Source organism: Neophocaena asiaeorientalis, unplaced genomic scaffold (assembly GCF_003031525.2).
Source record: "Neophocaena asiaeorientalis asiaeorientalis breed wild unplaced genomic scaffold, Neophocaena_asiaeorientalis_V1.1 scaffold82, whole genome shotgun sequence".
Lineage (NCBI taxonomy): Eukaryota > Metazoa > Chordata > Mammalia > Artiodactyla > Phocoenidae > Neophocaena > Neophocaena asiaeorientalis.
This window is the reverse complement of record NW_020173068.1, coordinates 4,278,673-4,294,942: the sequence shown is the minus strand read 5'-3', so window position 1 is coordinate 4,294,942 and position 16,270 is coordinate 4,278,673. Positions and strand designations below refer to the sequence as shown.

The 16,270-nt window shown below is 50.7% G+C and overlaps 1 protein-coding gene across 1 annotated transcript; it reads left to right on the top strand.

Moving 5' to 3' along the window:
- Positions 1 to 5,309: 5,309 nt before the first annotated feature.
- On the top strand, positions 5,310 to 13,992 carry DUSP15 (dual specificity phosphatase 15). The gene is made up of 7 exons (XM_024743209.1): positions 5,310 to 5,386; positions 6,081 to 6,114; positions 8,027 to 8,109; positions 10,185 to 10,234; positions 11,216 to 11,290; positions 12,443 to 12,614; positions 13,449 to 13,992. The coding sequence occupies exons 1-7, from the start codon at positions 5,366 to 5,368 to the stop codon at positions 13,719 to 13,721; spliced, it is 708 nt and encodes a 235-aa protein (XP_024598977.1). The 5' UTR covers positions 5,310 to 5,365; the 3' UTR covers positions 13,722 to 13,992.
- The last annotated feature ends 2,278 nt before the right edge of the window (positions 13,993 to 16,270 follow it).

The window sequence follows — 16,270 nt, the reverse complement described above, 5'->3', positions numbered from 1 at the left end:
ATTAAAGAATAAATATGGCAAACAAATATTTCGGACTACAGCTGACCCTTGAACAATGCGGAAGTTAGGGGTGCCAACCCCAAGAAGTTGAAAAACCACCTATAGCTTTACAGCTGGCCTTCCCTATAGACGGTTCCGCATCCTTGGGTTCAACCAACCTCCGATTGTATAGTACTGTAGTACATATTTATTGAAAAAAATCTGCATATACGTGGACCTGCTTAGTTCAAAATCATGTTGTTCAAGGGTCAACTGTATATACATACATACATATATATATAATTTTATGACTTAATGGTGAAGAAGGATTTCTTAATAAAGCATAACTCATAAGGGAAAAGTTGATCTGTGACTCTCTCAAAACTTAAACTGCCATGTAACAGAAGACATTGCAAATTGGATTAAAAGACAAGCAATAGACTAGGAGTAAAAATCTGCAACCTATATAACAAAGGGCAAGCATTCAAAGAACTCCTGAAAACCATTAAGAAAGACTCTCCCCCACAATCTGCAAAAGAAAAGTGAACAAAATATATAAATAGGGAATTTTCAGCGGAAAAAAACTTGAATTGCCAATAGGCAACTGAGATACATAAATCAAAATAATTATAAGAGATGATTTTAAATACATCAACTAGACAAAATTAAAACACATATGCATGCCAAGTGTCTGTGAGCATGTTGGGGAACAGGAATCTTTATATGATTACATTCACACTTTGGAAGGCAATTTGGCAATGTCTCATAAAGTTGAAAAGGCACACACCTTACAACTCGTCGATTCAACTACTGGATATACAGCCCATAGGCTCTCTGAATACAGCTGCACAACCCATGGACTACCTTTTGTTTTACAGCTAATGTGCAAGATGACAACCTTCCCTAAAGAAATTTGAACACTTGTGCATAGGTTGTATGTATAAGGATGTTCTTTGCGTATAATATAAAGCATTCTTTATATTAGTGGAAAATATTAGAAATGATTTAAATGTCCATTGGTAGGGTGATGGATGAATAAAAGGGGATATACCCTAATAAAAAAATACTATACAGTGATTAAAATGAATGATCCAGCTCTATATCAACATGGAGATATCCCCCAAACCTATTGTTGGATCAATAAAAGAAAGTTGTAGAATGATAAATATTTTTAAAGGTTACATTTGTGTTAATTATAAACACACATACAAAAGCATATTCTATATATTTATGGGCATATAGGTATTACAAGTTTAAAAACACAGACTGGAAAGATGCACACCCAATTCATGATAGTGTTGCCGGTGGGGAGAGAATTAAGGAGGAGGAGAGAGGAGAGGAAACTTCAACTATGTCAAGTTTATTTGAAATGGTTTTTTTTTAAAGAACCCAGTTGAAGCAAATAGGTCAAAATATTCTTATCTGGATTTGTTTTTCTTTTTTTTCTAAATGAAAAACAAGCCATAGTAATAAAAGAAAATCACTACTATGATAGAGGAAGTTTAGGATGTTTTGGGAATGCATAACAGTGAGGTCTAACCAATTCTAATTGGGGTCAGCAGAGACTTCCAGGAGGAAATAGGAGTTCATCTGGTAAAGGGGATGGGAAGGGCATGCCAGGCAGAGGGAACAGCATGTACAAAATTGGAAGACAGAGTGAAGCATGTTTGAGGAAGTGAATGCAGATCAGTGACCAGGAAAGAGTGAAGAGAGGAAAGATGAGACGGCCAAACCTGTATGTTTTTGTTTGTTTCCTTTTTTACAGATGCAGAAACAGAGTCCTAGCGAGGGGAGTAGAACCCAGGCCTCCTAACTCCCTGTCAATTGCTCCGTGATAATAATAATGACAACAAAAATGATGATGATGATGATGTGCTGTGTGCAGTCTCTCTAGTAGGTACTTTAAATATGTCCTTGCATTTAATCTCACTACAGACCTAGAGGGGTTTTTTTCCTCCCCATTTTACAGATGGTAAAACTGAGGCCCATAGAAGTTAAGAAATTTGCTCAGAGTCACAGTGGCAGAAGCCCAGTCCCACAAGGCTTTGTGTGCCGTACTTAGCAGGCTGGACTTTTCCCCAAGGGCACTGGTGAGTGTATTAGGTTCCTATTGCTGCTGTAATTACTGTAAACTGAATGACTTAAAACAGTACAAATGTATTAGCATATAGTTCCTGATGTCAGGAGTCTGAATCGGGTCTCACTAAGCTAAAATGAAAGTGTTGGCAGGGCCGAGTTCCTTCTGGAAGCTCTATGAGAGAGTCTGTTTCTTTGTTTTGCCTTCCTCATGGCCTCCTTCCATCCTCGAAGCCAGAAATCATAGCACTGTGACCTCTGCTGCTGTCATCACATCCCCTCTGACTCTTATACTCCTGCTTTCCTCTTTCACTTATAAGGATTCTTGTGATTACACTGGACCTTCCCAAACAATCCAGGATAATCTCCCCAACTCACGGTCAGCTGATTAGCAACTTCAATTCCATCTGCGGCCTTAATTTCCTCTTGCCATGTAACATAACACGATCCCAATTTCCAAGAATTAGAGGATGGACATCTTCGGGGAGACCATTAATTTGCCTACTATGGTGAACCACTGAATGGTTTTAAGCAAGGAAACCCAAGGTGAGAACTGCATCTTAGCATCTTCATATTACTGGTTTTAAAAAACTGTCACTTCCCGTGACTCATTTAAGGCTTGGGCTTTGTAACAACTAACACTTTCAAAGGCTGAACAGTATATAGATATTAAATGTGTTAAATCTAATAACTACATTTTTTTCCAGGGTTTTTAACCTGATAGAGTTCTTTCCTACCTGTGCTTTGATTATTCCCCCAAAAATCAAGTAGAGGTACATAGGGCTATGTGGTAATTGCCCCCAGATGGATGAGGAAACAGACCCGGGGCATTCGGTCACCTGCCCAGGTTCACGGAGCTGCAAAGGCCAGGGTCATGATGAGGAACTGGTCTTCAGGCCGCCTTCTCGGCATTTCTTTATGCCATCCATAGGGTGGGGCCTTCTGGAAAACTCAAGTCAGACAGTACATCTTTGGTGCAATATTTCATGTATAACCTGGGGCCCAATAATTATTTGTTGAATGGATTACTAACCCTGATTTTATTTCTGAGGCACAGATAGCGATTTTCAAGGCAGGAAAACTGGGAGTCATCCTAGAATTCCTTCCTTTTCCCCACATATAATCTATCTACAAGTCGGTTATGCTGCCAAAATACTAATATATGCTGCATCTCTCCCCTTCTTTCCAGCCTCTCCACTCCCTCTTTGTCCCAGGGCACCTCATCTCTTGCCATCTCTCACCATCTCTCCTCAAAGCCTCCCTTCTTTGCCTCTCTAATCTATACTCCAGTTAGGGGCCAATATGATCCATGTAAATCAGATGACATGGCCACTCTGTTTAAATTTTCCTACTGGCTTTCCATCATACTGAGAAGGAAACTCTAAACCCCCACTCATGGCCATACATGGTCCTTCATGCTTGGCCTCTTCTCCTCTTTAGCCTCAATCTTACCACCTCCCCTTGGCCTCCTCCCCTCCACTCCTACTGGCTCTTCCCAAAGACCAAGCTTTCCCACCGCAGGGCCTTTGCTTGTGCTGTTCCTTCTGCTGGAAATCTCTCCACTCTTTAAACAGCTGTGTCCTTCTTACATGTCAGGTCTTATCCAAATGTCTCCTATTTACAGAGGTTCTTCCTGTCCCCCAGTTTGTTTCCTCCATAGAAAATTGTGACTGTTTGTAAATGCTTTGTCTATTTTGTTTGCCTTCCCTCCTAGCCCTGATGTCCAGTATGGAGCTACCAGCCACATATGGCGATTAAGCATTTGACATGTGGCTAAACTGAATTGAGATGTGCTCTAAGTATAAAATACACACTGGATTTTAAAGACTTAATACAATTAAAAGAATGTAAAATGTGTCATTAATAATGTTTAAATATTGACTACACATTGAAATGATAATATTTTGGCTATACTGGGTCAAATAAAACCATTAATGACAACCTGCTTCTTTCTACTTTTTTAATGTGTCTACTAGAGAATTTATGATTACCCATGTGGCTCACATTGTATTCCTACTGAGCAATGCTGGTCTAGACCGTTAGCCAACAAAGGTAGGAACCACTGCCACCTTATCTGTTAGGGACACCCCTAATGCCTACTATATAGTGGGTACTCAGTAAGTATTTGTTGAATAATTTGGTTTATATGAGAACCTTGGACACAGAGCTGAGACAGGCAGCCCCATGTACACTGTGAATTTGAGGAAGAAAGACATACCAAAGAAACACTATTTTCCTGCAGTCACTGCATTTCAAACAGGTTCCTCTGACCCTGTCCTTCTCTGTACCCACATTCCTCCCACAGTCACTTACCACTACAGATGGAGGGGGGCAGGTGACGGCTAGAGGAGTAAAGCTGGTTCAGCTGCTTCTATTTCAGTCCCACAGGAGGTGTGTGCTCTCAGTTACTTCACATTCTCCATCTTCGGTCCTAGTAGCAGCACACTAGACATACCGTTTGGGTAGCTGGGAGCCCAAATGGATTTGCCCAAGGTCACTGAGCAGGTCAGAGGTGAATGAATAGGGCCTGGAACCCTGGTCTCCAGACTCACCTTCTGAGACTCTTGCCTCTAACTACATCCTGTCGTAGTCTCCTTTACTCCAAGGAACCCAGGTGACTGTAACCCTCACTCATCTCCCTCTCCTCACATGCACCTCTGATTTACTGGGGCCCCTAAGCAGAGTTATGCCTGGTCCCAGCAGAGCTGACCCAGATGGCACTACCCTCAGAGGCCAAAGTATATGTGGGAGGAAGAGATGGGAGGATGGCTGGATGAGTGACCAGACAGACGGAACAGTGAATGGATGGAGTGGAGGATGGGAGGACAGACTGGCTGCAAGAGTGGGGGAGGAGGATGGTTGGCTGGTAAGATGCCTGCATGGGGGGCGGAGCAGGGAGATGTACAAAGGGAAGGAATTACCCACTTTTCTCGTCTCAAACAGAATCTGAAGATCCAAGTCCAGCCCCCATCACGTTTCCGCTAGAAAACCGAGGCCGAAGGAGCTAGGCGTTTCGCCCCAGGGCCCGCAGGGAGGGCCGGTCAGAGCTGGAGCTGGGATCCGGAGTCTCTGAGCCCGCGGCTGGGGGCTCTCTCCGCCCCCGCCCCGCCCGCGCCTGACGGTGCCAGGGTGGGGGGAGCGCCCCGCCCCCACCTCCGGAGGTGGACGCCCCTCGCGGCCCCAACAAGCTGCCGTTGTCCCGCGGGCCCCGGGCCCGGCACACTGGGGCTTTGTCCAGCCCCCTAGCTGTGACCCTTGCGCTCAGCGGGTGGCGAGCTGGGGGTGCGCCCGGATCCCCGCCCCCGGGATCATGGGGAATGGCATGACCAAGGTAGGGGGCCGGGATGGCGCAGCCCGCACCTGGCCGGCCCCAGCGCCGGCCGGGCGCCCGCCTCTGACCTTCTGGCTCTGGCGGTCTGTGTGTCTATTTCTCTGTCTCCCTGGGACCCTGAGATCGTACGTCTCTGTCTGTCTCTCTGGGGCGGTATCTCTCTCTGACTCTGCCTCTCTGTGTCTCTGTCTCTGACAGCTTCTGTGACTCTGTATTTCTTGCTGTGTCTTTCTGTGGCACTCTTGTCACCCCCAGACTATCTCTTCCTGAGTCTCTTTCTCTGTCTCCATGTGTCTCTGTCTCCCTGGACTCTCTCTAATGCTGTTTCTCTATCCTTCCCCATCCCCCACCCCAAGGCACGACCCCCATCTGTCCCTGCCTTCCCACCTCCTTCTCAGAATTCCCCATCACCCACCTTAGCAAGTCCACCTCTCCCTTTGCCACCCCCCCTGTGCTCCTCCCACCCTCTTTCCCTAGGTCTTTGTGCCCCTCTTTCCTCTTTCCTCTCCCACTACCCAGGCTGGCCTCCCTTGATGCCCCCCTGCTGCCCTCCCCAGACATCATTCATAGAGCATCCAGGCCCACAAGACGGGGGTGATCGCTCCCTGAGTCCTGAGGGCCAGACGCCCTTCATGGGACTGAGAGGGGCTGCATGCACCCCTACCCGGCTGACCCCGGCCTGTCTCTCCTGTAGGTACTTCCTGGACTCTACCTCGGAAACTTCATTGGTGAGCACCGCCCACTCTGTCCCAAGGCCATGGCACACTCCCTGTCCCAGGCCTGTGTCCACCATTCATGCTCCGGCCCACACACCCTGGACATGCTCAGGAATGGGGCCGGGGGCAGGGAAGCGATGCCAGGCTGGGAGGAGGAAAGAACTCATGAAGACTAAGGGGGACGTGGGTGGAGGAGCGTCCCCAGTACACAGGGCTCAGAACACTGGACACTGGGCAAGGCTGTACCTGCTCTGAGCCTCAGCCTCTCGCACAGCACAAGGCCCACCCCCGCCTCTAAGGATTTTGCCAGCCCTGAGGTTCTGGGTTGAGGTCTGTTTGGAGGTGTTGCTTCTAGCTGGGAAGCTGGGAAGGCTTCCTGGCACAACCTCCTCCTCAGAGGAGAGGTCTCTAGAGACTGGACTCTACATCAGAAACTTCACCGGTGAGCACTGCCCGCTCCGTCCCAAGGCCACAGCACTCCGCCTGTCCCAGGCCTGGGCTAAGAGAAAGGCCGGTCCGGAGCTTGGGAGACCCAAGGCAGGAAAAGTCACTTCCATCTGTGGAGTCAGAGAAAGCTTTAGGGAGGGAGGGGCATCGGCACTGGGGCAGAGCTTTCCCCATCCACTCCTGTCTCACTCTGGGCTTAGGGGCCCCACTTTCCTAAACCCTGGTGCCTTCCTCCCCGGGAGCTCCCTCAGCAGCTCACACCACACCGACTTCTGAATATTTGGTAAGTAAGGTCTGAATCCCCTTTAAGTGTGTAGGCCCATGAGGGCAGGAGCCATGAACTTGACCCCACAATGCCATGCCCAGCCAAGGCTGCACATGGTAAACACTCAGTAAATGTGGTGAACGAGGAAGTGGGCATGTGGAGATCGAGTGTTATTTACTTCGATTATAAAAGGTCTGCATGCACTGGAAATCCAGCCCCTAGAGATGGCTACTGATAGCTGTGGGAGGTATATCCCTGGGTTGTTTTCATGTATCTTTGTACATATAGATATAATATTTAAAACAAAAATGGGGGCCTATTCTGCATGCTGTTCTGTAACCTGTGTTTCCCATTTAATAATATATTGTGGGCTTCCTTGCATATCAGCACACAGAGATCTTGTTAGTGGCTGCACAGTATTCAAGTATGAATATACCATTATTTATCCAGTCCCCTTGTGGTTGCTGCATTGGGTCTTCGTTGCTACACGCAGGCTTTTCTCTAGTTGCGGCGAGCGGGAGCCACTCTTCATTGTGGTGCGCAGGCTTCTCATGGCCGTGGCTCCTCTTGTTGTGGAGCACGGGCTCTAGGCGCACGGGCTTAAGTAGTTGTAGCACGCGAGCTCAGTAGTTGTGGCTCGCAGGCTCTAGAGCGCAGCCTCAGTAGTTGTGGCACACGGGCTTAGTTGCTCCATGGCATGCGGAATCTTCCCGGACTAGGGCTCGAACCCGTGTCCCCTGCATTGGCAGGCGGATCCTTAACCACTGCACCACCAGGGAAGCCCAGTTCCCATTTTTAACTGTTTCTGATGTGTTGACAGTCATAAGCAGCAGTGCAGAGAACCATCTTCTACACACAGCTTTCTGTGTGAGTTAACCCTTCTGTAGTCAAGATTCCTAGAAGAATTGCCTGGTGAAGGATATGCCACAGAAGGGTGTTTGCAATGGAAAGAACAGCAGGGGCAAGGCTGGGGAGGTGCTGGGCTGTTACCTGTGGGTGCCCCAGTGGAGAGACTGAAGCTTAGGGGTGTGACAGGACCTGTCATGCTGGGAGCAAGAGGTGGTGAAGGAGCAGGGAGCCGGCAGAGGGTGGGCCAAGGTGGAGAGGGCGGGCTGAGTAGGAGAGTGGGGCAGTGAGCTCCCGCCTCACTTGGCCATCGGAATATATAGGTCACACCTGCCATATTGGCTCAAGCATCCTTGTTTCTTTCAGACGCCAAAGACACGGATCAGCTAGGCCGGAATAAGATCACACACATCATCTCCATCCACGAGTCACCCCAGCCTCTGCTGCAGGTAAGCCTTACCCGCATCCCAGAGCTGCACATGGGTGGGAAGGGGGGTTTCAGACCCCCACAGCACCCATTTATCAAGTACCTACAACGTGCCAGATCCTCTACTGGCACACAGGCCTTCCTGACCCATATGCTAACTCATTTGCTTAAAAACTGGCCTGTTTTACATTAGCATCCCTATTTGCTCCCTCTTTGGCAACTGAGGACCAGAGAGGTAAAGTAACCTGCCTGAGGTCACACATCCAGGAAGCTAAGGAGCTGGAATTTGAACACAGGCCATCTGGCTCCAGAGGCCTCACACTAAACCTTAAAAAGTCTCCCACAGGGGCTTCCCGTTGTCCAACTGAATAGATGACTCCACATAGATGTTTCTGGGCTCTGTGTCTCGCTTGTGACCTGGGGCTATGATTTCACCTGTCTGGGCCTCTGATCCCTCAGCCCTATCTGCCCCCAGGGGACTGTGATATGGTAAAGATGCTTTGCACACTGTACAGCTGGCCCCCACGGGGAGGGTTGGAGCTGGTATTATCGAATCCTGGAAAAGACGGGGTGAGGCTGTTATGACCTAGAGTAGGGAAGTAGGAAATCCAGACCACATGTGCTGGAGTCAGGAGCTCTGAGTTCACATCTTCACCACATTCTGTCTGTAACCTTGGGCACAGGACTTCACTTCTCTAGACCTCAGTTGCCTGATCCGTAAAAGGGGAATTTTATAACAGTACCTACCTCACTGGGTTGTTGAGAGCCACAAAATAGGCGCTCAACAAATTATAGCTGACATAATAACAAAGTTAATCATATTCTCAATCGATAAACAGAGCCCCTTCCTCTTTATCTGTTAGAGTCTGGCTCACCCATCGACGGGAGAGAACTGTGGGTGGGAAGGGACTCTGGAGATCTGAGATCCAGACCGGGTTCTGTCACAGCTTTGCTGTGTGCCCTTGGGCAGGGTCCTCGCCCTCTCTGGGCCTTAGTTTCCCCTTGTGTCGTATTTGATGGTCTCTAAGAGCTACCTCCAATAATCTGTGGTTCTCAGTGTCACAGAGACACTAGAAGAAATTTCCAGGTCAATGGAGTCTGATTTTGCTTTATAGAGCAGGCTTGTTTTGGAGTATTTGGAGTATGCAAGTCACTAGAGTGCCTGGGGAAGGTTGTCTAGGCATGACTATATTTACTAATGAAATGACTACTGGCAAAATGAGTCCCTGCTCCGGCAGCCCTGCCCTCTTCTGCCTCCCCATCCATCAGTGAATTTACCAGTCAGGGTTTGATAATGCCCTGCAAATCCAAGGCCAAATGTGTTGCAAAGCGAATTTGCGAACCTTGCAAAAGATGCAGGCTTGCAAAAGATGCAGGCTCATGTGACCTTGGGGAGAGTGAGTTACAGAGAAGGGCTGGAATCTCACACAAAGCCACTAACAGATGAGGACCTAGCCAGGCGGTCACTTAGTCACTGGCTGGAGGTGCGCCAGTCCCTTGAAAAGAGCCATTTGAATATCAAAGGACTGAGAGAGGTCCCTGAGAAAAGTGATTCTTGGAATGTGGGCAGGACTCATCTTTAAGATCTTGTGTGAAGGTTAGGCGTGGAGTGAAAGCTGTGGTAGCAAGTTTGTTGGAGAAATTCCTGACAATTCATTCCTTGATTATTTTAATAATTAGCACAGAGTTTTATAACCACAATTCATGAACTAAAACTAATCTTCATATTTCTTGTTTGTTTTCAAGAGAATAAAATCTGCTTTGCCCTTCTTACTGTGTAATTTTGTAATCCTTTTATGGAGGGGAGTCAAGTTAAGTGGCCCTTTCCCAGCTCTTAAATAAAAGGTCCCTGAATCCTTTTTGGCAAGTCTTTGTGCCCAAGTCAGCTATGGGGTTAGGATAGCATCTTCTCAGAAGGTTCTGGAACCACAGATGGTCAGACCTGGGAGGCCCTCAGAGGAGGTGTCTACCCTCTTTGGACAGAGACAATAACAGTGGCCCAGAGAGGGGCAGGAACTGGCCTAAGGTTGCGAGGTGCTTGGGAGGCCCAGGCTGGGGTTGGGGTGCAGGCTGCCCATGTGTGTTTTGTACTTGCAGGACATAACCTACCTTCGCATCTCAGTGGCCGACGCCCCTGAGGTACCCATGTAAGTTCCTCTGGATGGGCTGACAGATGGACAGACAGCTGCTTCATGTGGTGGGAAGAGGGAGGGTGGGAGGTGGTCTGAGGGAGGACAGAGAGGACTCAGGCCACAAAGCTGTCCTGGAGACCCCAGCACAGGTGTTCTCCCAGACCACCTGGACTCTGTCTCAGCCACACCCTTGCCTATGCCGCTGGCCAAGCCCTAACCTCCCAGAGCTCAGTCTCTTTGGCTATGAAATGGAGAAAACACCCTGTCCCTCAGGCTCAGACGCCCCAGTGGATTTGAAAGGGTCAGGCTCAGCCTGTTCCTGGCCTTGGAGTTAAGGCATCTGGGTTCAGGCCAGGCTCTGCCATTTACTTGCTGTTTGACCTTGGACAAATCACTTCCCCTCTCTGAGAGAGAAAATGGGTGTGTGAGGGGTTGGGGCCATCAGCACCAAGGAGGCTGTCAAAGATCAGATAGCACAGGTTGAGGATCTAGGACAGGGCCTGGCGTGTGATGAGGGCTCAGAAAGCAGGATTTTGGTTTATGTTATTAGCAGTAGCACACCCCAGCCTGGGAGGGACCCAGCCAGACACTCCTGCCCCTTGGGACTCTTGCTCCCAACCCTGTTGTTGACCATTATTGTCCCCAGGTGCTCTGTTTGCAGACCCCAGAGGAGTGGGACTCCTCACACCCATTCCTTGAAAGGTCAAGATAAACCCTCCATGAAAATAGGATCCACAGGACCCATTGAAGAGGTGCTCCTGCCTCTGTGGTGGGATTTGCCATCATTGGCCTCTCTCACCTCCTGAAACGCCACCATTATTGCTTCACACACACCTCCACCAGTACTACAGTATCAGCCCCTAGTCACTGCACGTGCTGGCTGACCTGAGGATCCAGGGCTCTGTTTCTTGCCATCCCAGAAGTGGGGAGGGGGACAACTCCTAGAAGACCTGTCCCCCCGGCCAGTGCTCTGTACCTTATTGCTTTCTTTTCTAGCAAAAAGCACTTCAAAGAATGTATCAACTTCATCCACTGTTGCCGCCTCAATGGGGGAAACTGCCTTGTGCACTGGTGAGTTAAGAGGGGAGTGGGGGGAGGGGAAGTGAGTGGCCTTCCTCCATCCTGAACATGCCCTCATCCTGTGGGGAATGCAGAGCCTGCGATGGATCTTCTCCAGCCTGTCACAATGCCTGACAGTCCACCATTCGTCTGACAGGCTGATGGAGGACTCAGATCAAGGCTCTGTCTATTACCAGCTGTATGGCCATGGCCAGATAGCTATTTCTCCCTGAGACTCAATTTTCTCATCTGTAAAATGGGAAAAAAGAATGTTGACCTGGCGAGCTATTGGGAGGAATAGGTGAGGTCAGGCAGGTAGCCCAGCATCCTTCAGTAGTTCCAGCTCCTTCTCCTCCCCTCTAGCCTTTGAGGCAGTAGTACAGGGCAGTGAGGAGCCCCAGGCGGGGAGATGGGACCCCTGAGTTTTCCCAGGGGCCCCTGGTCCTGTTGATTTCATTCATTCCATAACTTCTCACTACGCCTGGCTCAGGGTAGCTCTGCCTGAGCCCCAGCCATAGGGACGGCTCCTCCAGCCTGCCTCTCCCCTTCTCTTCCTCCTTTCCTTGCTCCAGCTGTGCTGGCCATCTCCCCATTCTTCAAGTCCACCAGGATCCCACCCACATGGTCTTTGTACACTGCCCAGAACATTCTTGACAATCCTTACCCGTCTTTCAGGATTCAGCTTGACGTCACTTCCTTGCGAACCCCTTCCCTAATCCTCCGCGTCCCTTCCACTAGGTTAATACCTCTTCTTATACAATCTCCTAGCCACTGGGCTCATCTTCGAAGCAGTTACCACCACCTGAAATTGTTTCCCTTGTTAGTGTCTGTCTCTCCCAACCACATTGTAAGCCCCAGGACGGCAGAGACCACGTCTGTTTTATTCGCCACTATATCCCCAGTACCTGAAAAATCACAGATGATCAGGAAACGTGTACTGAATGATTGAGTGAAGTGATGTTTCACTCAGGCCTTTGATGTGGGTGAATGCCAGGCAGAGGGAACAGCATAGACAAAGGCCTGATGTGGGAAGACAGGTCCTGGCAGTTTCCTTGTGGTTGGAGCTCAGGAGGCAAGGGTGGGAGAGCTGAAGTGGGGATGGGGTGCCTGGAGGACACGGAGGAGATTGGGCCTTACCTGAAGCCTTGGGGTGGGATGTCCCAGCTTTGCAGGCGTCTCCCGAAGCACCACCATCGTGACGGCATATGTGATGACTGTGACAGGACTGAGCTGGCGGGACGTGCTTGAAGCCATCAAGGCCACGCGGCCCATCGCCAACCCCAACCCAGGCTTTAGGCAGCAGCTTGAAGAGTTTGGCTGGGGCAGTTCCCTGAAGGTAGGGGCAGGGGCAGGGGTGGGAAACTCTTCTTACTTGAGCTGAGCACTGATTGGAAAGAATTTAGCCTGTGCTTCAGACCTGGCAGAAGATTTTTCTGGGGTCTTGAACTCGTGGCTCTTGAGCTAACCTAGCCCCTAGGTTGGACGGCCAGGTGTTTTCTTTTCCTTTTTAACTTAGGATTTGAATGCCCGTGGGCCTGATTATGGACCCTTCAATCTGGCTAGGTTCCAGCATTGCCTGCTCTGCCTACCTGGAGCCTGAAGGCATTTGAACATTTGGCTCCCCTGGGGAGACATGTCCAGTCCTTATTCCACCCCTGGGTCCTTGATGAGGCCAAAGCAGTTCCTTCTCTTATGCCCACTGGGCAGATGGCACATGGAGATGTCGGGGACTGAGCCGCACCCTCCCCCACCCGCAAACAAGAGATGAGAGAGAGAAGCAGTCAGTGCAGGAAGGCAGGCTGCTGCCCAGAGACTTGTCTGCAAGGCTGCATTAGGAAAGAGGCAGGCAGGCAAGAGGGCCTGCTTGAGTAGTTGTTGGGCAGTGTGGGGAGGGGTTAATGTGGTCCCCACTGTGCAGGTGGGGGGCTCACTTTAGTAGGTCTGGAAGATGGAGTGTCAAAGGGGAAGGGGATTCAGGGAGAGGGGAGGGATTCGGAGGGAGAGGGGCTCAGTTAGGGGGATGGGGACGCAAAAGAGACGCTAAGAGGATGGTCAGGACGGGAGGGGCTTAGCGAGGTGTGGGAAGCTCGAAGAAGAGCGGAAGCTCTGAGGATTGGGGAGGGGACCGAGCCGGCGGCCCGGCACCGACCCCGACTCCACCCCACCCCAGCTTCGCCGGCAGCTGGAGGAGCGCTTCGGGGAGAGCCCTTTCCGCGACGAGGAGGAGGTGCGCGCGCTGCTGCCGATGTGCGCGCGCTGCCGGCAGGGCTCTGCGAGCGCGGCCTCTTCCCCCGCGCCCAGCTCCTCGGCCTCGGAGGGGACCTTGCAGCGCCTGGTGCCGCGGTCGCCCCGGGAAGCCCACCGGCCGCTGCCGCTGCTGGCGCGCGTCAAGCAGACTTTCTCTTGCCTCCCGCGGTGTCTGTCCCGCAAAGGCAGCAAGTGAGGATCCTGCCCCGCCGTGGCGCCCCTCGGCCTCTCGACCGGTCCCGTTCGGGGATTGTCTGCGCCTCCCACGGCCTTCAGGACGGGCCCAGAGCCTGTGGGAGCCCCGCGGCGGCCTGATCCCCGCCCCTGCCCCTCTTCGCGCCTTGCTTGTCTGCGTCCGCGGTCAGTGTGTCCTCCATCTGTGTGTGTGGCTCTGTGTCTGGGCCGGCCTGCTGCAGCTACCTGGTGCCTTAGTTCTTGGGCTGGGGGAGGGTGCCCCCGGCCCCCCGCTCCCATTAAAGGCGGTGGGAGTGGGAGTGGGTGGGTGGGGTAGTTGGATGGGCCCGGAGGATATTAAAGAGCCACAGAAGCTGCCTGTCTGATCGCCTCCCAGTCGTTCCTTCATTGAGAAAAGGCAGGGCTGCAGGACTCTGCCAGGGGCTGGAGCCTGCCGGAAAAAAGAATGGGAGGGGGTTTGCATCCCCTAGAGCCTGAGGAGCCTGCCACCCTCCGTGAACTGCAGTCTGCAGGGCTGAGTTCCTCTTCCCTGACCCTCACCCCTATCTCTCCCTGGAACCCTGGTCTCCAGACAAGGCCGCCAGCTCCTCCTCTCTGAATCGCCCCCACCCCCGCCTCCTCCCCAGCTCCTTTCCTTTCCCTATCCACAAATCTTAGCTAGTAAATGTATAGTAGTAGTACCTGCATCATGCCTGACTTTTGACTTGAATGAGTTCACTTACTCCTCGGGGAGGAAACTGAGGCTCAGAGTGGTCATGCAGCTTGCCCAAGGACACACAGCTAGAGTAGGGGAGGCTGGGTTTGAAGCTAGACACTCCGTGTCCCATGATGGTTGTTAAGAAGCAGCTCCTTCTGGTCTTGAAGGTTATTGGCAAGGAGGATCCACCCCCAGCTAGTGGGAATGGCCCTCCCCACCTAGAGTTTAAAGGCCAGGGGAGCCACTGTGGAGGGAGGGTCTCAGGGCAGCCCATAAAGCAGCAAACTGACCCTGAGGATGAACAGGGGTCACCCGAGCTGATTTTTCCTAAACTAAAATTAACTTAGAGTTAAGAGAGATCCGAAATCTCTGTAATCTAATAAACACCCGTATGGGGGTTCTTATTATGCACCAAGCACTGTGTCCAGGGCTGTGGGGGAGGCCCAGATTCCAGTATTCGGGGTGGGAGGGTGGATGAAATAACCTTCACCTGCTACCCAACCTCCTCCTCTGCATTCATGCAACATGAGTTCATTGAGTACCTACTGTGGGAAAGTAGGTAGATTCTGGTGGGAAAGACACTAGATAAACAGATAAACAAAAGAAAAAATATGTCCGGGGGACTTCCCTGGTGGCGCAGTAGTTAAGACTCTGCGCTCCCAATGCAAGGGGCCCGGGTTCCATCCCTGGTCGGGGAACTAGATCCCACATGCATGCCGCAACTAAGAGTTCTAATGCCTCAACTAAGGAGCCAGCCTGCCGCAACTAAGACCCAGTGAAACCAAATAAATAAATATTTTTTTTAAAAATGGGGGGCTTCCCTGGTGGCACAGTGGTTAAGAATCCACCTGCCAGTGGACACGGGTTTGATCCCTGGTCTGGGAAGATCCCACATGCCACGGAGCAGCTAAGCCGCACGCCAAAACTACTGAAGCCCCCGCGCGTACAGTCCGTGCTCTGCAACAAGAGAATCCACCTCAGTGAGAAGCCCACACACCGTAACGAAGAGTAGCCCCCGCTCGCAGCAACTAGAGAAAGCCCATGTGCGGCAACGAAGACCCAACTCAGCCAAAAAAAAAAACACTCCATTCCTATCATCTCTAGGACAAACAAAACCCCTTGATCTGATGTTCCAGGTCCTTCATATGCTCCCCGCCCCCTTCCATTGCTGCTTTTACCACAATCTGGCTCAACAACAGCAATAATACCACTCATTTACTGAGCACTCACTATGGGCCAGGCAATGTGCCAAACACTTTACCTGCATCTCATTGAATCCCCAAGCAGCCCTGTGAAGTGGCTGGTCAGCTAGCAAGTGGTGGGGCTGGGATTTGAATCCAGGCAGTCTGGCTGTGGACCCCATCCTTGTCATTACTATGACTCTGCCCACCCCCCCCCAGAAAAAAATGAAGAGATTGCCTGACACAATCAATACTCCTGCTTAGATGTAATTATTACTCTTGTATTTATTTTTTAATTTTATTTTTAAATTTTTTATTTTATTTTTGGTTGCGCTCGATCTTCGCTGCTACACTCAGGGTTTCTCTAGTTGTGGCAAGCGGAGGCTACTCTTCGTTGTGGTGCGCGGGTTTCTCATTGCAGTGGCTTCTCTTGTTGCGGAGCACAGGCTCTAAGCGCATGGGCTTCAGTAGTTGTGGCATGTGGGCTCAGTAGTTGGGGCACATGGGCTTAGTTGCTCCGTGACATGTGGGATCTTCCTGGACCAGGGATCGAACCCGTGTCCCCTGCATTGGCAGGTGGATCCTTAACCATTGCACCATCAGGGAAGTCCCATACTCGTGTATTTAATCATATGAAATTTTTTGTGCTCCGTCAGAGTCCTACAGCTCTGA

Excerpts from the sequence above, each read along its gene's own strand:
- DUSP15 (XM_024743209.1), top strand. The coding sequence starts at position 5,366 with ATGGGGAATGGCATGACCAAG. Across the intron at positions 5,387-6,080 it reads TGGGGAATGGCATGACCAAG|GTACTTCCTGGACTCTACCT; the intron begins GTAGGGGGCCGG and ends TCTCTCCTGTAG. Across the intron at positions 6,115-8,026 it reads CTACCTCGGAAACTTCATTG|ACGCCAAAGACACGGATCAG; the intron begins GTGAGCACCGCC and ends TGTTTCTTTCAG.